General features: G+C 50.9%; 1 protein-coding gene across 1 annotated transcript in view; it reads left to right on the forward strand.

Moving 5' to 3' along the window:
• LHFPL7 (LHFPL tetraspan subfamily member 7) overlaps positions 1-21,734 on the forward strand; it is a 57,174-nt gene that overhangs the window by 1,216 nt on the left and 34,224 nt on the right. Inside the window, exon 2 of the mRNA XM_030231353.2 lies at positions 8,965-9,103. Within this exon, the coding sequence (XP_030087213.2) occupies positions 8,965-9,103 (139 nt within the window). The remainder of the gene's footprint in view (positions 1-8,964; positions 9,104-21,734) is intronic.

Below are 21,734 nucleotides of genomic sequence, written 5' to 3' on the forward strand. Positions count from 1 at the left end.
GGAAGGAAGGAGGCCCAGACACCCCATGGGGCCGGGGCTGCTGTGGTGTCCCGGGGGTGACAAAGGGCCGCCGGTCACGCTGGGTGTGTGCAGAGAGCGCACAAAGCCCGGCCCCGGCATCCCAGCTTGGCCCTGTCCTTCCTCCCTCCTCTCCCTTCATCCTTACCCCGAGGCTGTGAGTGTGAAATCCCCGGCTCTGCTCGGAACACACGAGCTTGGACTCGCTCCAGGTCATGGTGTGGCAGGGTCCCCAACCCAGGGCAGCACCCCCGGAGCTCGGGGCTGTGCCGGGCACAAAGGGTGGCTGCCAGCAGCTGGATTTCTCAGCCTGCCGTGGAGCTGCGCTGTTATCTCTGCCAGGACACCAGGTCTGCGTGGGATTGCTTAAATACCATCACGGTCCTTAAAATTGGCATTAGAGACAAATATTGTGAATTGCAAAGAAAAGAACCAGCTGTATAAACTCCTAACTATTTATATAAAAAGGTGCAAAAATGCTCTTGTTTCCATGGGCTGGCCTTTGTTCAGATGTTTTTGCAAATGTGATGCAGATAAACACTTCCAAGTAATAACAAACTTTAAAGATAAGAAGGAAGCTCAGCAGTGACTCATTTGAACAAGCTTCAGCCTCTGAAAACAGAGATCCAGAATATGATGTAGCACGAAGTCTCTGAGTTCCTGAGCTTGGGCTGAGGGAGAGATGAATAATCACAGCACTGAGGGGAGTTTGCAGGGCATTTTGGTGACATGTTTGTGTCACCTTTATTAATACCACCCAAATAAATAATGAACAACCAGTGCAGACCCTTTCAGAGGGGAGTGCTCGCTTACCAGCTTTCTGCCATGAGGAAAGGAAGAATACCTGTTGTGATGGTTATTTGATGGGCTGGAATGTAATAAAATAGTCCTGACAGCTTTGCTGAGGCAGGCGACAGCTTTGGCTTCCTTGCTTGAGCAGCCTCCGAGCCCGCACGCCTCGGTGCTCAGCACGGCTGAGAGCCCTGCCCGAGTTCAAGCAGGAGATTTCTCTCCGTTTTGGAGAGATGGGGAAATCGCGGCTCTTTTTTCTTTGCTTTCAGAGCCGTGACGTTCATTTCCAATCTTTCCAGCGATCTGGTGGGCAGCTCTCTCTTTAAATGAAAGCCGAACGTGGACAGGAATCTGAGAGCTCCTGAAAAGAGCCCCGAGTGTTTGCTCCAGTGGAGTTTGCTGCAGGAGGGTGGGAGCTGGGGCTGCCGGGGGCAGAGGGGGCTAGAGCTGATGCGGGGCTCAGGAGCTCTTCTAGAGTGGAGCTGGTGGCACACCTGGGGATGTGAAAGCACACCTGGGGAGGATGCTGAGCACACCTGGGAGGATGCTGAGCACACCTGGAGATGCTGAGCACACTGGGTGGATGCTGAGCACACTGGGTGGATGCTGAGCACACCTGGGGATGCTGAGCACACTGGATGGATGCTGAGCACACTGGGTGGATGCTGAGCACACCTGGGTGGATGCCGAGCACACCTGGAGATGCTGAGCTCACCCGGGGATGGTGCTGAGCACCATGCATGGATGCTCACCCGCAGCAGGGATGTCCATCCCTGGGGAGCACGGTTCTTTTTGTCTCCTGTGTTCCAGTGTTTCCCCACTCAGTTGTGCCGATTTGTTGAAGGCTGGGGGAGCGTTCAGTCCTGCAAATGATCGTTAATGCCAGTTGTGTGTGCACTTGGGGGATTATGTTAATCGTGCTACAAATGATGCTTTGAATCATGTCTGGAGGTTAATTAACATGCCTTTCTTCTCTTAAGAGGGCCTTCATGTCTGCTCAGAGTTGCTGGCTTTTTTCTACTTCCTTTCATAATTACTTTGCAGCTCTCTAATATCATGGGTACCTTTAATTTAACGCTGTCAGTGCTGCTGGGGCTTTGTACTGAGCTCAGAATCATGATGGTTATTTGATGGGGCAGAATATAATAGAATATCCCTGATGGCTGCAGATGTTGTGGACAGGCTGAGACCTTGCAGGAGCTGATGGAAACTGGAGAGGATTTGGCTGGAGCCAGAGAGGAGAAAGGATGGTGATGGTGATGTTGCCCAGCCAATTTGTGAGTGAGGCCCTTGGGATCTGTTGTGGGATGACTTGGAGCTGTGAGGGCTGCAGAGGGACATCCCAAGGTGTGCAGATACCCTGGGGAGAAGGGATTGCTTTTGGGGCGCCAAATAAAAAAAAAACCAGGTGAACTTTTGAGCTCTGAGTGGTTTCATTGCCTCTCATGACTTTTCTTTTTCCTGGTGCCAGATCACTGTGTACATGCAAAATAGTGCTTCATCCTTAGCTAATTTATTTTCTCTTTCAGTGGGAGCATTTGGCTCATGGGTTCCTGTCTCAGTGCTGCACTTCGGAAGATACTGCTGCCACATTTCAGATTTCTATTTTTATTTTTCCAGATAGTCTCCAATTATTTTCAGGCTTTGCCAAGCATGTAATCTAAAATAACAAAGAAGCTGATCAGCCCATAATATTCAGGTTAAAGCCACATGGGCCATTTGCCTATGGAGCCAGTGATGCCATGCTGGAGCAGAGCCCAAAATAAACTGCTCAGGACAGAGGGGAGGCTTTGCCCAACCCCAGCAGTTCCTTGAGGGGGTCTTTCCTGGGCTTTAAATCAGGACTTGAAAAGATTCAGCAAAGCTTAGTGAAAATGTACAATAAACCTGCTTACCCTTTGCATTAAATCTTCCCTGCTGGTTTCTCACTGCATCAGTTCAGCCCTGGGTCCCTGATGTCATCTGGGGTTTGCCCACTGGGGCCAGGTTTGCAGATCAGCAGCCCTGATCCCATGAAAAGCCACGTGGGATCCTCATGGAGATGGGAAGAAATCTGTCACTCTGGGGAAGATCTGTCCCTCCTCTTCTAGCACAGGCTCTGGAATTAGGGAGAGATGCAGTGTGACCCAAGCTGGGACTCGGGTGTGTGCTGCCCCTCAGGCAGAGTCTGCTCTGCCTCCAGTGTCCTGTATCAGGCCAGCACATTAATTTGGGATTATCAGGAAATCAACTTTTAGCTCCTCATCCTAAGAACTTCCCAAGAGAGCAGACTCTGTCTGCCAGTCCATTTGATTTTTAATTGCACTTACACAACCTTGGCCAGAGTTGTGAGCGCTGAGTGTAAGGAATTCTTGACATCACCACCTTCATGCACATTACCCCAGAGCAGATTTATCTGCTTTCATCAGCCACCCAGACTTTTCTGACCTACATTAACAGGACTGGTGGTGGGGGAACCTGTAATTCCTGGGCTGTGGTCCCACATTTCAGTGCCCAAGTCACAAACCACCACTGGGACTCACCGGCCTCTCTCAGCTAAGCTGGGCTGAAAAGGGAGCTGAGGCAGGACCAGCTTAAGGGTGGGCCCTGCGAGGGCAAGTTGATTGAAATGCAGCCAGGCTGCTCTCAGGATTACCTCTGTCCCTGCTCTCAGAGGGAGGGGGAAGCTGCTTGGCCACTCCTGACAGGGATGGTCAGGTCACACGGGTCACCCACCCTCACAGCCCCTCCTCAAAGGCAATTCCTGAACCTGCACCTCGGGAAGGGCACAGCAGAGCCATTCTGATGTTGCATTTCCCCTCCGCAGGACCCAGAGCAGAGTCTGTCTCAGGCTGGCAGGAACATTCTGACAGTGGGACATTCCCTATGTGCTCCTGAGGCTGCAAATCCCGCTCTGCCCGGGCTCCTCCTCCGGCTTTGCGAGGAGAAGCCAGCTGGGCGAGCGGGGTGACCCGCGGGGCATTCGCTGGCCACGGCGCTGAGCCCGGCTCGGCTGCCAGCGCCAGGAAAGGGCTTATCCCAGAGAAGGATAATGACAGGGTGAGGGGAAGGAGGGCTGATCGGGTACCCAGCACCGTGCACTGCTTGCTGCCTAATTAAAATTTCATTAAGTTGGTTCGAATCCCTTGATGGAGGTCACAGGCACACCATTGATGTGCTAATGTCTTACTTTTCCCCTTTTTTTCTGTCTTTCACTACTATCCATCATCCTCTTAGATAAAGCAGTGCCATTAGGAACTGCTTTCCAGCATCCCCAGATGCAATGGCAGCCAAAGAGAGACAACCATAATTCATCAGATGTATTATCTGTCCCTTATTTTCTCTCTAATTAAAAAAATGCCTTTCCCCCCACTTGGATCAGTTTAGGCATTAACCCCTCTGGTGTTCTGTTGAATATGCTGGTGAGCTGGGAATTGGAAAAGTTGCCTGGAAGGCCAGGACTGGCTGAGCTTTGTTTCAGTAGAGGTGGTGCTGAATTTACTGCAAAAGCAGCTAAATCTGGGCTGGGGAGAGATAACCCCGTGCATCTTGTGCTGTGGGCTCCAAAATCCACCAAATCCTGCAGTTGAAGGGGAAGAAATGAGGGCTGGAGCCTCCTGTGCATCCCTGTGGCTCAGCCCAAGCTCGGGGGTTGGGACATCAGCCACCTCCCTGGTGTCATCACACCTGGGGCTCTGCGCCCCTGCCCGCTCGGGGATCGGGTACCAGCGGGCACCTCCCAGCCCCTGGGCAAGGGTGGCATTTTCGGCGAACAGAGAAAGCGCTGAGGTGGCGCCCAAAGGAAGGGAATTGCCGGGGAGGAGAAGCCCAGGATGTGTGGGATCCTCCTCCTGGCCGTCGCTTCAATGCCGCCCAGATGGCGAATGTTTGTTTCTGTGCCTCGTGTGGGGGAAACAGGAGCGAGCTGCGAGGCTCCCCCGCCCACCCCGGCCCGCAGCGCCTCCCGGGCGGGGACCCTGCTCTTCCCCAGGTCCCGGAGCCTCTCTCCGGAGAGGAGGCACCTGCCCGCACCTACATCCCCCCGGCTGCTGCCAGCATTCCCAAATCCCAAAGCTCAGCTCCCCACTCAGCACCTCCATCCTGATTTGGTTTTTAACAAGGTTAAAATCTCGGTGTCCATTTGGTTTCTACCTCTGCAGGTGAAGCACTGCTAGGTTTAACCCCAAAAGATTCCCATAAGGAGCATTTGATCACAGTCAGCTCTGATAGGAAAGGGTTGCATTTAAAAATTAAAATGGTTGGATTAATTTTGCCACCTCTTCTCTGTTTACAATTTTTCTCTCGCTAATCTGGGGTTTCTTAGATATTTTCTCTCAACAGATACCCCCCAAAAAGCAAGACACACTGTGACCTTCACTTCCTTTTCCTCACTGAGCTGTGGATTTATTTCCCAGCTATTTTGGGCATTTATTTTCTGCCCCCACTTCCAAAGATGCTGAAGCATCTGAGCAGGGCTGGAACACCCCAGCAGTCTGTAACCTGGCCCTCAGCCTGCTGCCCTGGGTACCACAGGCTCCACTCAGGATGGCAGCTGTTGGGGGTGGTCAAGTGCCAATTAATAAATTGCATTAATAAACTAATGTGCATCATGACCCAGTCCATAGTGATGGCAGGAGCTTTGCCAGGTTGGTTTATCTCTGCTGAACCAAACACCAGGTACTGTTTCTCAGCACTAAAAACTGGACTGGAGAGTTTATTTTCCCTTTCCCTCTTCCTGCTTTAAGCTGCCTTTACAAAAATGAAAAACTTTTTAATTTTTAAAAAGTTTTCATTAGGGAAATTAAAAAATTCTTCCCAGGACGGCCATTATTTGACACTTTAATTTTGATTTTTCTGGTGAATGAAACAACAACTTCATCAGATTTATTGCTAAGTGAATGGCCCAGCCATGGCATGTGTCAGACCTGTAAAACACTAAAAATCAGGCAGGGGATTGTTGTTAATCAGAATTTATTACGCCACATAAAGGCATATTTACAGTCCCACCAGGGGACGATTAATTTGTTTGGGGATAAACAATTAATCTCCCTGGGAGTGGGAGCAGAAAATCTGACACGGTTTTATGTCTTTACCCAGCATGGCAGAGGCAGGATTGCTCACAGCCTCCCTGGGGACATCTCCCTGGCACTGCCAGGGGTCAGCAATGCCCAGGGCTGGGCAGCCCTGGCCTCCCTGGCAGGGTTTGCACTGGGAGCTGTGCTCTTTACTGGGATAAATGGGTTTTTTCCTGACTTGCCTGAACTGGGCTCGCACAGGCAGCCTCCTGCATCCCTGCTGTTCCTCCCCATCCTGCCTATTTTTGGCTTTCAGCCCTTGCATCTGTTTCCTGCATCCTCTCCTTTCTGCTCAAGATGCAACAGGCACAAACAGGGAGGAGAGAGGGAGGTGTTGCACAGTGGGAAGGAGAGAATTTCAACTGCTATACCTTTGCTCCATGGACTTCTTCAAACTTAAACCTTATTATTTCTCTTTGGAAGCAGCTTTTTGATCTTTGCAGGAGCAACTCCACTACAGGGCAGGAGCACTTGAGAAAGTCCCAGCTGAGGCCATAGAAAGGTTATGACAAGAGCAAAATTTCTCTTTTCCAAGAGCACATGCAATGTTTTGGCAGGTAATGTCAGCAGAATGTGGGAGCCAGGCAAAGAGCAGTGCTGTGCCCTTTTCTACTGTCACCTGGTTTTGGGGCAGCTGTGCCCCTGCCACCCCTTCTGCCCCCAGGAGCTGCCTGGCAGCTGTTGAGTGGCTCAGCATTCCTGGCCCACATGGCAGAACCCAAACCTCACCATTTCCCTTCCCCTGAATCTTCTGCCATTTATTCACATGAGACCTTTGTTCCCTTTGCCAAGGCCTGGCTGGATTTGGTGGGGTTTGTGCACATCAGGATGCTGCCAGCCCTAAGACCCCTCAGTCTTGTTGCCAAGCCCAGGGCAGCTCCCAAACCAGACCAGCCCTTCTGCCAGTTTAACTCACCTGCACCCAGCCTGTTGGTGCCTTTTTTCTGTCACTTTGTCCTGAAAAAGACCTTCCCACTTCTCCACAGGGATTAACAGTCAGGGCAGCTCATCAGTTGTTTCCAGCAGGAGCTGTGAGTTTTTAGGGGATTTGAGCCACCACAATTAAGGAGAACCTAGATCATTAAAAATAATATGCTTCACACAAGAGAAGAAGCAGCCTGCTTTACAAGACCCCTTTCTGCTGAAAAATTCATTGCTCTAAATAATTAATGGTCCTTGCAAAGGAGGATGGTTTTGCTGGGCAGAAGGTGAAATGCAGACGCCAGGCAGAGTAATCCTTTTTTTTTGTTATGAATCCAGATTTCCTGGCCATGCTGCTGCCCTGGGAGCAGTGGGGGAGCAGGGCTGTGGCTGCTTTCCCCATGGGGTCCCAGGCTGGGGGAGTGTCTGTGCAATGGGGATATCCACCCCATCCCATCCCAAACCCCCTGGGTCCCTCCTGGTGTAGGGACAGGGCAGGGGTCCCTGCTGGGGGTGTCCCAACCTTGTATCTTAAGCCCTGAAGCAGCTCTTGTCTGTCCAGGTCTCAGTGCCTTGGAAGGCTCTGGAGAGGAGCAGATTTCCCTGCTGGAGCAGCCTCTCCATTTCCCTGGGTAGCTTTTGCACTGCTGTTCCTTTTGCATTGCATGTCAGGAATTCATTTATTGCTGGGACAGCATTTGCATTGCTCAGTGCATAAATAGGCTATAAATAAGATGCTGATTTCTAATCACTGCACAGTCCCAGGAGAAGCACTCACACCAGGGTGTCAGGTGGTGCCTGGCCTGTCCCTGTCCAGCACCAGTGTGTCCCTCCTTGGAGCAGTGGCAGCTGCTAGGACACAGCTGGCAGTGGCCGTGTCAGCCAGCACCAGCCAGTCCAGCTCAGCAGTCAGTAATAGGGGTAGATGTAGGACAGTGCCAGACCTGTGGGACAGCACCACTCATGGGAGGGGGTTCTGAGCTGCTGGAAACCCCCATGGGCATCCCAGGGTAAATCCAATTCCTCTGCCCCTGCTCAGCCTGCCTGTGGTTCCTGCAGAATAATTTACATTATTATGATAATGATATTATTACAAATAGTAGCAGACTGTTTGTGAGCTCTTTGGGGAGGGGAGGTAAATGGAAAGCTGTTTTGGGGCTGTTTCTGTAATAACCATGGCTTCCCAAAAGCTCAGGCAGGGGGGGAAGATCAAAAAGGCAAACTGTGCATTGCTAACCAGAATGTCTCACCAGGACAAGAGGGCTGGGCAAGGGTGGCAGTGGGATGTGACCTCCTCAGAGCAGCTCCCACACAGGTTATAAAAGCCAAGCTTTTCAGGGAGATGGGAGTGAGACCTGCCTTGGAGCTGTGCTGCTCTAGGAGCTGAGGCAGGTGTCACTGCAGGGTGACTCACTAGAGCCAGCAGCATTCCCTGGAATGTGCTGGAAGTGACAGGAGCTGCAGCATTCCCTGGAATGTGCTGGAAGGGACAGGAGCTGACGTGGCTGCTGCAGGGCTGGGCCTGAGGTGTCCTCATGCTGTTTGAGTGCTGTAACCAGCTGGGTGCTGGAGAAGGAAGGTCCCCTCTCTGCCCCTGGCCATGCCCCTGGCTGGGCTGGCACGTGTCCCTGCTGGAACAGGCCACCTTGCTGCCAGTGCCATCCGCTGTCACCTGCATTGGGGACAGAAACAGCAGCAGTGCAGTGATTGAACACCTGTACCCAAGAGCGAGCTGTTTTGCCATGAATTAATGCTTTTCTGTTTTTAGGCTGCTGGGGGTGGGAGCAGCCTGCCATGTCAGCAGGGCTGCAGTGGGAGCAGCAGGGGGATCCCCAAAATGCCTGCTCATTGCCAGGCCTGCTGGGGGAGGGCTGCCATGGGATCCATTTCAGTGCTCAGGAGAGGCACTGACACATCACACACATCTAATGGCACTGGTTTAGGACATGGCCCTTCATGCATTCCTGCACTTGCAGCTGTCACTGCAGCCCCAGTGCCAGTGAGCCCTGGGAGCAGGGCATGGCCCAACCTCGGGCTCAGCACTGAGCAGTGAACAAAAGGTGGAAGGGCAAAGGTGGGAGATCTGCCCATGACAGGGCTGCACTCCCCACTCCCAGAGGGGGATTCTGGGGGATGTGGTGTGGGGTGACCTCTCTGACAGCCCCCTGTGTCCTTGCAGACCAGTGCAGTGCTGTGTGCGGGTGGCTGTGCCCTGCTGGCCCTCAGCTCCCTGCTGGCCATCGTCGCTGTGCTGCTGCCCGGTGGAGCCTGCGAGCGCCGACTCTGCACCCTGGCTGGCTACATGCAGACAGCAGCAGGCAAGTGATGGGGCTTTGCTCTTTGGGGTGGAAAGGTGGGGTGTCCTGTGTGCTATCTTCAAGCTCAGCAGCGGGAGGAGCTTGCAAACCCTAAGCAAAGGTGGGAGAAAAGCAAGTGGCCCTTCAGTTCAGTGATTGCCTCCTGCATTCAGCACAAAAGGTATTGGACATCACCTCCAAACACACAGGGGTCCGTGGCAGAGCCTGGGCTGCAGGACCCACTCAATGTCCCCAACTCAGGGGGCTCTGATGAGTGGTGGAGACCAGGCAGGGTGCTGCTGCACCTCGTGGGGTCCAGCAGATGCTCCCTGTGAAGTGTCCAGTTCCATCTTTGTGGTTAAGCCTCTGGAGGGATTTCCCTCTCTGAGCTTTACACCTGACACAGCGGTTGCCCAGCCTGTCCTGTATCTCCCCAGGCAGCCCTGGTGATGTTGCATCCACTTAAAATTCCACTGCAATCATCTGTGCTTCTGCCTCGGGGGAGTGCAGAGGGAGAGGGCAGGAAGCTGGGGAGGTACAAACCCCACTGGACACTTGTCACCCCTGCAGGGAGCCACGTCCCTGAGTGTTGGACCAAACCTCCCCAGCTGGCCATGAGCCACGACAAGAGATTAATGCCCCTTCGTGTCTGTGCCCAAGAATAAACTCCTTTGCTTGGAGAAATTCTCAGGGCCAGCCAGGCTTTGTTCTCTGCCTGGAAGCATTCAAGCTGCTTTGGGGGGAAATCCTGTTACATGCTCTCCTCTGCAGGGCTCATCCTGTGGGATCTGATTTGGGACAGATGGAGCAGGACAGATTTCAGCCATGGCTGCTCCAGCTCAGCCATGAGGGAGTGGGGAGTGCTCAGGGAGTGGGGCCACACACAGCTGCTTGTGCTGTCACCTTCTCCCAGTCTGGAGATTCCCATCTCTGCTGCCTGGTGGCCAGTGGGTCCCCTGGGTGTGGGACAGAGGCTGGAGGAGTCCCATGGCAGATCTCAACTCCAAGGATGGGTCCCTTGCAGGTGGTCTCTCCTGCAGGGGATAACTGGGGTGGCAAAGGATAACCCCACATTACCTTTGCCTGGGGGGTGGCACATCTCTGCTGTGTCTGGAGCAGATACAAAGCAAAGGATTAGGAAGAATCCCTGGAAAGGAAACTGACTGTGGCAGATAAATACAAATGAGGAGCTGCCAGGGGTTCTGGTAATATTGAACAGGCTGTAAATAAACTGTAAGCTCTAAGCGTTATTGACAAATGAAAATTTACTGGGGACGTTTGAGCAAGCTAATGGGTTGCTTTAAACCCTGGCATTGCCTGCTAAGCATTTTGTCTTGTGCTTTTTAATTTTGTGCACTGTGGATTAATTCCCATTCAGAGCCAGGCAGCCCTGAGTCAACAGAATTAAATGGTTTAATGTATTTGGATTCAGAAATGCTGCCCCTCCATAATTTCTCTCCTTGTTCCCCCCTCCCTCCCTAGGAGGAAGCTTTTCAATAGAAATCAGCTGCAGCGAGGTGACAGGGAGAGAAACTCCTCCCCAAAAATCACATTATCTCAGAAAAAACGGGGATTTTAGGATAGATGAAATTATAGGGGAGGGAAGGAAAGCAAAGCAAGCCTGGAGGTTTGGTAGAGAAGCTTTCTGATGGGGGGTGGGGGGCAGCTCTGCCAGGGGGACCCCTTGGGATGCTGGCAGAGCAGTGGGGCTTTTTTTCTCCCAAATCCCAGGTTTCCAGGTCCCAAAGTCATCTTTCCTCTGTCTGACCAGACATTTTCCCACTGAAATCCAAATTTTGCTCTCCTTTCCCCATTTCACAAAGCCAACTTGAGGTATTTTTTTAGAGCACCAAAGTATGAGTAAATCAGCTCAATTCTATAAAACATTGAATCAGGAATCCAATGTCCTGATAAAGAGCCAGGTGCATTCAGCCAGGAGCATGGAACTTGCCAGAAGTGCAGGAGCAGAGGTACCAGCAGAGCCAGAATCAGCCCCCACAGGCTCTGCACTGTCTCAGAAGGATGCCCTGAGCTGCACTCAAATAAATCCAGGTGCAGAGGCCAAGGATTGATCCCTGAACCAAACAGGAACCAATCCTGAGAGCAGCCCCACAGCAAGGGCAGCCAGGCTCAAGCTACAGCTCTAACACTTTCCTGCTGCACATTTGGAGAGCCAAGTTGTGCCTTTTGCAGCCCCAGAAGGAAGGAAGATAAAAACCTCAGGCAGACAGAGCAGAGCTCTAATTGCAGATGCAGACAGGCCACCAGGGTTCAGAGCTGGGCTAATTGCCACCATGCTTTGAAAACAGGAGTCCTGATGCCTGGCATCCAGTCCTTAGGAAAAAACCCAACATATCCACACAAAAGACAAGAGGATGATCCCTAATGAAAGAGTTAATGAGCAACAGGGAGAGGAGGAAGGATAAAGGAACATTTGCTCAGCTCTCACACCCTACAAAGACAAAGCTGCCTCTGAGAGATTAGAGATGAGGCTTACTCCCTGCTCATGGTGTCAGCTCACTAAAATGAAATTTCTGGGAGATCCTTCCTCCCAAACCTGCATGGCAGCCCCTCCAAAGAGGCTGAGGGAGCCAAGCTGGCCCATTTATGTGTGGGGTGCCCCAATCCTCAGCTACAAGCCATTGCTGTTGCTGGAGAGGAGTCCTGTGGCTGACTCCAGGGACAGGGAGGGCAAATGGGGGCACAGCTGAAACCCTGCCAGTTGTCCTTCAGCAAAAGCCTCTTTGCTGGGGTTTTAAAAACAGGAGTTAATTCCAGGAAGAAATGCCATGGGAATGGCCTTGCCAGGGCAGTGAGGCTGATGAAAACTGAGATTGCCACTCAGCAAACCCCATCAAACAGGACATCTGGGCAGATTTCTGCCTTGGGGGCTCATGGTACTAAGGGAACCACTATGGGTGACTATAGGAACGAGTCCACAGGCAGGATGAGCAGCCTCCTTCATCCCTAAAAGCCTCAATAAAGCCAGGACTGTGTTGTTGCTTTTGGGAAGCTTTTCCCTGTGTGCTTTTCAGGCAAAGGGCTCCTGCTTTGCTGGCAAGGGGTGGCTGATCCAACCTGCCTGTGGCCCCATAGCTGCTGATCCATCCCCTGGTCTCTGGGGCTGCCAGAAGGAGGCTGCAGAGCTTGGGACTTCACTGAGGGCACAGAGCACAAAAAGCCTTCAGGGAGAGCTTTGCTTTCACCCCACACTGCTCTCTGTCCAATCCTACCACCATCAACTCACTGCTCAAGACAAACCCAGTGCTGAGGGAAACGATCCTGACCTGCCTGTGCCTTTCTAAGGCTCTTCTGGTTTTAAAGAGCAATTTCCCAGCATCGCCACGACAGAATCAGAACAGTCACAAGGCTCCAGCAAGACAGGCAGAAACCCCCAGTTATGCAATTTAGCCACACTGTAATCCCAGGTTTCATGGTAGTCCCAAGAGCTTTTTCCTGGAAAATTTGATTGCATTCTGCAGCCAAGATGCCTCTTACTGGCAGCAGCATGGTGGCATTACAGAGATGGCCTCAGCTTTTGGTCAGTAAAGCAGCAGAGCAAAACACAGGAGACCTTTGTCTGTTCTTTAGACACTGATCATCCAGTAAGAACACAGAAAGAGGGAGAATTGTTCACTTTCAGATCAGTGTGAACCTTCTAAATGTATCAATTCCCAAGGACTGAAAACCAACCTAGATTAAAATGCTTTGTGCCATTCCCAAGGGAGAGAGGGTGGGAGGTTTGGGGCAGCCTGGGGCCAGCAGGGCCACAGCAGTCCCTGGCCAGGACACTGTGCCAGTATCACAAATGTTATTTAGGAAGGCAGCACATGATCCTTCCCCCTCATTGCACCTCCCATCCCTCCCTGCATCCCAGCCCACCTCTGGGATCGATGGTGCCCTGTTTGTCCCAGGCAGTGCAGACTCTGCATGGCAAACAGCACCATCATCTGCATCAATATTGATCCCTCAGGCTCCCATCCATCAGCCTGGTGACATATAGGTAATGTGTAATTAGTAACTTAGATAAAAACAGCACCAAGAGGGAGCTGCCAGGCCAGTGTGTCCATGGAGCAGCAAACAGAGGGCTCGTGGCTGCCTGGTCATTGCTGACCTGTCACTGAGTCACTGAAACTCTTCCTTTGCCTGAGGTTTTGGGTCCCTCCCATCCTGCCCCTCTCCCAGAAATGCCCATTGGAATAATGGCATGAGGAAGGCACTCTGCCAAGCATCCCTGCCCAATGCACAGTGGGGATGCTGGAGAGCAGCACCAAGGATGGTGCAGAGGCCACCAAGCAGTGGGGACACGTTCTGCTGCTGGGTTCAGTGTCCCAGCACTCTGAGGGGACAGAAGCTGAGCAGGCACCTCCCCAGGGCAGGGGGGATTTGGGGTTGGGAGCCGACACTAAAAGCGTTCAGGAAGGGCCAAGGAGAGGAGGCTCGGAGCGCTCCCAGCCCCGGAGCCGGGCGGGGCACACCCAGCCGCGCTCCTGCCGGCGTTGTGACTGCGGCAGCCCCGCAGCCCCATCCTGTTGACCGAGGGTTGTTTGTCAGAAACATCCTTGGGATTCGGAAGAGGAACTTGGCAGTGGAGGCAGGGGGGAAGCAGCGCCCTGTTGTCCAGGCATTGATTTGATTTAAAATCACCCAAAGCTTCCCCCATCCCTGTTTAAAAATAGCAGCTTGGCTTTTATCACAGAGCCCACGCCGTCCCTCTTCTTGTGGCAGAAAAACATGCTCAGTCCTGGTGCACTGACACTGCTGGATGTGCTCAATCATCAGAGCAGCATTAAGGAAATGTTGCCATAAAGCTGTTTCCCCACTTGGGAAAGGTTCCTCAGATCTGCAAGAGAAGCTCCCAAAAATAAGCAAAGTCCAGTCTTCCTGCAAGGTTCTTGGGCACAAAAGCAAAACACAGCAGCATAAAACCTGAGCCTAGAGATGTGTGCTGCTCCTGAATTACAAGGGCAGCCTGTCAGTCTTTCTCTGGAAAGAGCAATGCTCCCATCACAGCTGGGAGCAGCTGCATGATCCTCCTCAGTGCTCAGGTCCTCAGTGCCATCCTCATCCTCTCCCCTCCACATTTCACATCCTGTCCTTGCCTCAGAGACAGCACTCACACTGTTGGAAGCCCTGCTTCTGCCCCTGGTGCAAGGCTTTTTTCCCCCTGCTTTCTTTAATTACATTAGCAAAGTCAAAAAACTGCCTTTGGCATGCTATTATTCAGTCAGTGAACTCTCACTAATTCCTGACACAACCAATAAATATCTGAGGTAGGAGCTCACTGCCAGGGAGCTGGAGAGGGGCTCGGTCACAGCCCACCCCACTGCTCACTTCAGAGCCAGTGTTGCTCCTGCCTGACCTTCCTGTGCTCTCATTTTGTTCACTTGCACTGATGCAACTCCTCTTCTGTTACATTTTTTGCTAATTTCCTCCAGAATTCAGCTCAGTAAAAGCCACAACCATCCTGAGCCTTGTGCTGGTTTGTCCTGGAGCAAGGACTGTCCTGAACCCTGTGGAGATGCTGGGCACCAGCACCAAGCCCAGGTGTTGCTATTCCATCAGTCTCTGTGTGCTTAAGGATTTGATGAACTCCTGTGTTAGAAACAACAATTGACTTTTTTTCCATTTCCCTCCCAGCTGGGAGATGCTGTCTGGGAGGATGTTGCAGAGGGAAAATGAACTTGTCAGATCTGCAGATTGACAGGCATGAAAGTGGAACCACAAACATCAACTTCAGCCTTTCAGGAAATTTTTACTTCTGCTGAAACAGTAATTTCTCTGTGCTCACTCCAGTGCATACATTCAAGTGACAGATCATCTTGGTTAGAGAACAATTTCATTATTTTACTTCCAAATCCCAAAATCTTCATTGGAGAGCCAGGCCATGAAACGTGGCAGTGACAGGGGAGGGGCTGGCAGCTCTGCTCACAGCCAGGCTCTCTGCCACAGGTTAAGTGCAGATCAGCCTTCCCAAGGCTCCAGCTTGTCTCACACAAGGTGCAGAGCTGCTGGAGGAGAAGGGGCCAGACCCTGGCTGTGCTGTGCAGCAGCTGAGCCTTGCTCCACCCCAGTGACAGATGACAGAGCTTCATTTCCATCTGACATTTGGACAGATTTCTTTCCTCTGCTCTCTTCTCAAAGAGTGCTGTGATTCTCTCCAGGTGGGCTGTGCAGTTTGGCACAAAGCTGCTGACTTGGTGCCTTTGCCCTCCCTTCAGGCCAGGTCCCAGCAGCAGTGTGCCTGGGCTAATGCCAGGAACAGAGCATTTCTCAGCAGCCTCATTTAGAGAATAAACCAGCCATGTCCTTTCATTGGCTTCTTGGAGAGGGGCAATACATTTCCAGTGGCATCAGTGACAGAAGCAATATTCTTTCATTGCTATCATCAGAAAAGAGCAGCTTCATACTGCAAGAAAGAACTATTTCACTTGTACAAAACATATTTTTTATTTCCTTAAACCTGGGGAAATCCTTGTCATATTAATACATGTCTGAATTGCTTCTCTTTCAACAGTTCTCCCAGGGATTTGAGCTTAGACCAGTTATTGCACTTGGATGCAGTAACAGTCCATAAAAAAGTATATTCTGTAAATAATAACAGTGCTTTGTAATAAATGGAAACTACAAATAACAAGTGCCACTGGGACTCCAGCATTGCTGCCCCTGAGGAAATACAAGCCCCAAGGAGCCCAGCACTGTGCCAGAGCCACGTGTTTCAGATGGGAAAATCCATATTTCACTTGCTTCCCTCTGCCTATGACTCTCCCTTCAGTTCACAGGCAGTTTCTTCTACGAGGCAGGACATTTACCTGGATTCTAACATTTTCAAGGCACCAGGGTGGGACTCATGGATGTTACCAGAAGGCTTCTCAAGCCTCATCTTTCCAAGCAGGCTCCTTCTTGAATTTTTGGTGAGGGATGGCTTTGATAATGGCTTGTTTTTCATGAAGTTTAATTGATCTTGTTGGCTCTTGCAGTAGAGAATAACAGCAGGAGAGGGTCCCCCTTCCCATGCAAGTTCAGGTTGTGTAATAAATCAGATCCTGCAAAGCTTGAGAGCATTTATCATTTCACAGCTGTCATTAGTGGCTGCCCAGCCTGCTTGTTGCATGCCCACAGTGCTGAGCAGGATTACGTCCTTTTATCTCCTTGCTGTGCAATTATGTGTTCAGCTGAGGTTTCTTTTCACCAACAATTTGACTTCTCCCATTTCCCCTCCTTGCTTAGCTCATGTTTGTTGAAGACAACCCTGCAACCTCTCCAGGGCCACTTGAATGTCCTGCCTTGCTGTTGGGAGGGAGCTCATAGCTGAATTTCATGCATCCTGAAGCAATTGTGTAGGCACCACATCATCTTTATTGACTCATCCATCTGCACTGAGTGCAGGGTGTAATGCTGAGAAAAAACCCTCCCTGTCCCCTCTGATGCTGGCAGGGAGTTCAGGACTGTCAGGAGCATTCTGCAGTTCAGTCTGCTCAGGGATGCATTTCAGGAGTTTTGGTCAGCCCCAGTGCCCAGCCCTGGCTCTGGCAATGCTGAAGCTTTTGGCCTGCTGGTTGGATGCTGGCTGTAATTTAAAAGGCATCTGAAAGTGGGGACAAGGACCGGTCAGGACACAGAGCAGGGCAGTGTATAGAGAAGCCATCCCCTGCCTGCCAACACCAACATGCTGCCCCAAAACCTTATGGTTGACATCAAATTTAAGGTGAAGCAGTGAGCCCCCCAGTGCCTCAAAAATCCTGTTTTGCTGGGATTAGATGAAACTCATGCTATTTGTAGATCCACCTTGGAGTGGATTGGAGGTCATCACAGGCCCTGACTGGCCCAGCCTTGGTGAACACACTGATAAATCTGGGTGGCAGCTGCTGGCTGTCTTTTGTGTCACAGATTGCCCAAGCAGTTAAAAACTCTGCATCTGTGCACCACAGTCTGGCTTTAGGAGCAGGGTTGCAAAGAGAGGATTTCCCTGAGAAAGGAGCAATGAAGATCTGACAAATGGCTCTTTCCACCTCCTACAGTCCTGCTGACTGTGGCACAGACCTTTTGGTGGCACTTTAAGTCCCACTTTGCTTGCTCTCATTTGGTTTCAGTATCCTGGATAACTGGGAGGTGCTGCTGGCTGAGCTGGGGAGCCAGCCCTGGGAACAGCCACAGGAGCAGTGGCTCTGGGCCAGATGCACTTCCTTTCTGCACAGCCTGACAATGCAGGGAGTCTGGCAGAGGTCTCTGTCCTCCTGTGGGCACGTAGCACAGCTCCCAGGCGAGCTCTGCTTTGGAAATGTTTTGCTCTGCTTTCCTGTCTGAGCCTGTGCTGAGCTGGATTCCTTTGCTGGTAAGGAACAGATCTGCTCAGAGGAGAAATTTACCCTGCACTGAGTGTAAACACAGATGGAAACATGGTGGAGACCTTTCCAAAGTCAAGGGAATAAATCTGTTTAAAAGGCTGAACACCTGGGGCAGTGAAAGAGCAGGTGGAGCAAGAACCCCAGAAAGGACAGTGGGGCTAAGGCAGAGGGCACAAACTGCACAATTAAGTGGAGAAATCACCCCAAAGAGCATAACAGAAAGGAGAAGAGACTCCTTTTATGGATCTTTTTTAAGACTCCTGAGTTTTTTGAGCCCTGTGAGTTGCATCCCAGGCACTTTGGATGGAGCAAGCAGGTAGGCTTTTCCCCTGGACTAACCTCATCTGCCTTCTCTAGAGCAGCATGTGAGGGATGCAGCCCCACATCCTCCAGCTGCTGGGAGGGATAAGCAGGATTTTCCTCCCTGGTTAGGCAGCTATTGCAAGGACAGGAAGCCTGGAAGGACAGGGCATGTTCACACCAGTGGGAATCAGCTTCATGATGGTTTGGTCAGCTCTGCTGCTCCAAACCCATACATTTTCTATGTTCTACAGTAACAGCACTCCTGAACAAAGGCTTGGTCCTGCAGGGCTTTATTCACTTGCCTAACCAAAAAGCTACAAACATGGATAAGCCTTGGATGGCTGAGAAAATGTGAAATTGGGTTCTCCTCCCAGCCGTAACCTTGGCAGAAGCACAGCTCTGGCTGCTGAAGCCCATAAAATGCACAGCCCCTGTTGCTCCTGATAGGGGTATAAAATTATAATTACTTGAGAAGTGACTTACGATTCAGTGAAACGAGGATCTTCTCCTTTTTGATTGAATTACTCAGTGGTTATTCCTAGAAGACTGGAAGCAGATGGCAAGCTCTGGCCAGGCATTTAACAGCCTGAGTTATGGCATGGAGGGGATGGAGCTGAGCTCCAACCTGCTGCTCCTGCCTTCCTGCTTGCTTTGGGTCCCCATGCTGGGGTATTCCCCAGGAAAGGAGAGGCTGGGGGCTGGGACAAGATACTTTGCAGCAATGGATGGAGATGTGGAGCATGTCCAGTAGCAGAGGGCTTGTTTTGCAGCTCAGATGGCGGCACAGAAATGCAAAAATGTTGTTTCTGGAAATCCAGGGCTGCTTTGGTCCAGGTAGGCACATCTTGACAGCAATCCCAGTGCACTGTCGGGAGCCTGTGGAGCTGGGAGCTGACAACTGCCCTTGTGTCATACAGGAAAGCTCCCCATCCTTGCAGGGCCAGGAGGAGGAGGGATGGATGAAGGCAGACAGTCCCCTGGGCTGGGGTGGAACAAACACAGCTGTATAATTTCTGCCTCACTGCTCCTCCTGCCCCCGTGTATCTTGAGCACATCAATAAAATCAAACAGACTATTAGCAGCACGTCCTGTTATCAGCCATGGATGGGCATCAGGCAGCCATGCAACCTGCATTTTATGAAGTGCTTCTCCTTCCACTGCTGGGGCTGCAGTGATTATCACATCTCCTCACAGCTGGGCCACACCACAGCTTTTATGAGCTACCCTACATCAAAGGCCCTTTCTTTTTAAAGATAAATTAACAATTCTCTCCTTTTCTTTTTATTTAATAGCATAACAGCCAGCTGATTACTAGGTGAGACACCAATCTTGTTGCTGAGCTGTGCTTACTGCATTGTCTTTTTGATTATTTTTATTGAATAAGCAAATGTTCTCTCAGAGCTCTGAAGTCCTTATGAGGGAGACTCATTTTCTGCTGCTGTGATCTCTTTGTCACGGGTGGATGATGTATGAAAAGGAATTGCAAATAGCTGTTTACAGCAAGCAAAGTCACAGAACAGCCCACTTCAATTTCTGCTATCTGTCGGAGGCTGTTGCTGGCGATGGTCAAAATTAATTAAGCAGGAAGGAAGAGAGCAGAGAGGCACCATGCATCCAGTCCTGCCATTGAAATATTAATGGTGAGCTAATCAAGAAAGAGTATCTATGAATATCTAATCAGCTCACAGTTTGCAGTTTTACTGAAGCAGTGAACTTCTGGGCAGCAGCCCTTTGCAGGAGGTGTGGGAGGGGAGGTGGGCGGGCTGCTCCTGATCGCTCTATCTGGGAATAAACAAAGAGCTCCTGCCTGTCACAGGGCCCCAGGGACATTTTCCTTCCACATCTCACATCCCTGCTGCCACTGGATGCTCCTGCATCCTTCCTGCAGTCACCTACAGAGTGTCTGGCCCACAGCATTCCCAGTGCTGTGTTCCTTCCTCCCCAGTGCCAGAGGAGAGCTCAGCTCCTCCAGGACTGAGATGCAGCCTCTGTCCACATCCAGGTCTTGGGAAAAGGCTCCAAATTGCACCTCAGACACAGCCTGGCCCTGTCCCTCCATGCCTGGTACAGGCACCCCACAGGAGGCAGCAGCTGTGTCCCTGTCTCTCCTGCCAGCGTGTTCCCAAGTGGAGTTTCCAAGCTTTTTGTGGGGAAGCAGAAAGTGATGGTTGTGCTGCAGGGCCAGGGTGCACTGCAGAGCCCCCAAGCCCAGTGCCTGCTCAGCTGCTTTCTGCCACCCACCACACAAGCAGGGAAAAACAAGAGGAAACAATCCCATGGCAAAGCTGGGCTGATTCCAATCAAAGCCACAAAAGTAAATGTCAGTTTTGGGTGCCAGGAGTCGTCAAGCATCATTTCTTTCTTCAGTGTCAGTGTAATGAGGGCTGTGGCTTTGGAGATTTCTATTGCTGTGTTTCTGCAAACAGTTCCCTCCTCTAACCTCTTGGAAATTGGATTTTGTGGGGCTGAGCAGTTTGTGTGCAGCAGATAGCAGCAGGACTGATAAGCAGAAACCTGTTTACACACTCACTCTCATCTAATACTCCAACTGGACAGGCAGCTGCCTAGATTATTTTTATAATTTCTTTCTTTTTTTTTTTTAACATTATCCAATGTAATCCTTGTTGGCTGAATGTTTTGCTGCTTAACTGGGAGAAATCTGAACTAGGCAGTTTTAACATGTAACAAACATGAAAATGATGTGAAGAAAAGGATAAAGGTAATAAGTAAATCTTAAATGCCTCCAAGGAAGAATCAAGTGGTGATCAGGAGGGAATAGAAAACCTGTGCTGCTCTGTGTGAGGTGGTATTTCATGTGCTGCCAAGGGAGTAGGGACTGCATACAACTCCAAATTCAGAGAGTCCTGGCACATTGCTCTGACAGCCACAGGAACTTTCTGGGAAAGGAAAAGCAAAGCAGATGGTATCAGTTAAGAAGAGTGGAAGGTACCAGGGATGTCCAGGGAAATGATGAGGCCCAGTGGCTGCATCCATTGTCTGTGAGAGGGAGAAACTCCCTCACTGTAGGTGTGTGGGTGCTGCAGTGCCAGCTCCAGCTCCTGGGGCTGGTGGGGGGTGAGCAGCAGGATTTCTGCAGGAGGAGCTCTCTGCAATGTGCTTCCCTCCACTGCTCCAATATAACCCAAATCTGTCAGCCTTTAGGGCTTGCTGAGAAGGTCATCTGTGAGCATGGCTAATTATTTCAAGCAAAGCAGCAGGCTAATGCCACTAACCTGCTCCCAGGGACTGAGCTCTGCCCTGTGCCTTGGCTCTGTAGCTGCACACGAGCTGCAGGGAATTACAGATGCATGGAAGTGTGTGTAAAGCTCATGGATATAAACAGATCCCACTGGCATGTACCTTGAGCACAGGGAGGAAAATTCATATTTTTCATAGCCTGTTCATTCAATTGTCATGAAAATGCTGTTCCAGCCAAGAGGCAGAATCTCTTCTTTCTGCCATTTAATTTTCTTTAATCTGCTCTTGACATTTATTGAAAGAAGTATTTTACCCACATCAAAGGCAAAGATTTCAAAACATCACATGGAAAAAAAACTTAAGGTCAGTCCAAGTGAGGTTATGGTGGCTGACATGAGATGAAAGACTCTGGTTTCCACAAGGAAGGTCTGTGCAAAACAAGAGGCCTGTGCTCTGAGGGTGCTTCATTTGCACCCTGGCAGGAGCTGCAAGTGGTGGCCTTTGTGTGTCTGACACCTTCAGCAATTCAAGCAAGGCTGTCCTTAATGTGAACAGGTTAAAAAATGGAAGATGCCTTGATAACAGGACTTTTCAGAAGGCTCTCACAGGGGTGAAGTGTTTCCCATGGCTCTGCCCAACTCTCTTTGCCTGGGGTAGAGCTGGGCCCTGCTTTGCCTTCACCCTCCATGAGGGAGTGGTGCTGCTTTTCACAAAATTAAATGAGCCAAAACACCTGACAAACTGAACAAACTGCTGAAAGTGCATCCAGCAGAGGGGCCAAGCCTGCAAGATGCCTCTGGATG

The sequence above is a fragment of the Serinus canaria genome, chromosome 19, assembly GCF_022539315.1.
Source record: "Serinus canaria isolate serCan28SL12 chromosome 19, serCan2020, whole genome shotgun sequence".
NCBI lineage: Eukaryota > Metazoa > Chordata > Aves > Passeriformes > Fringillidae > Serinus > Serinus canaria.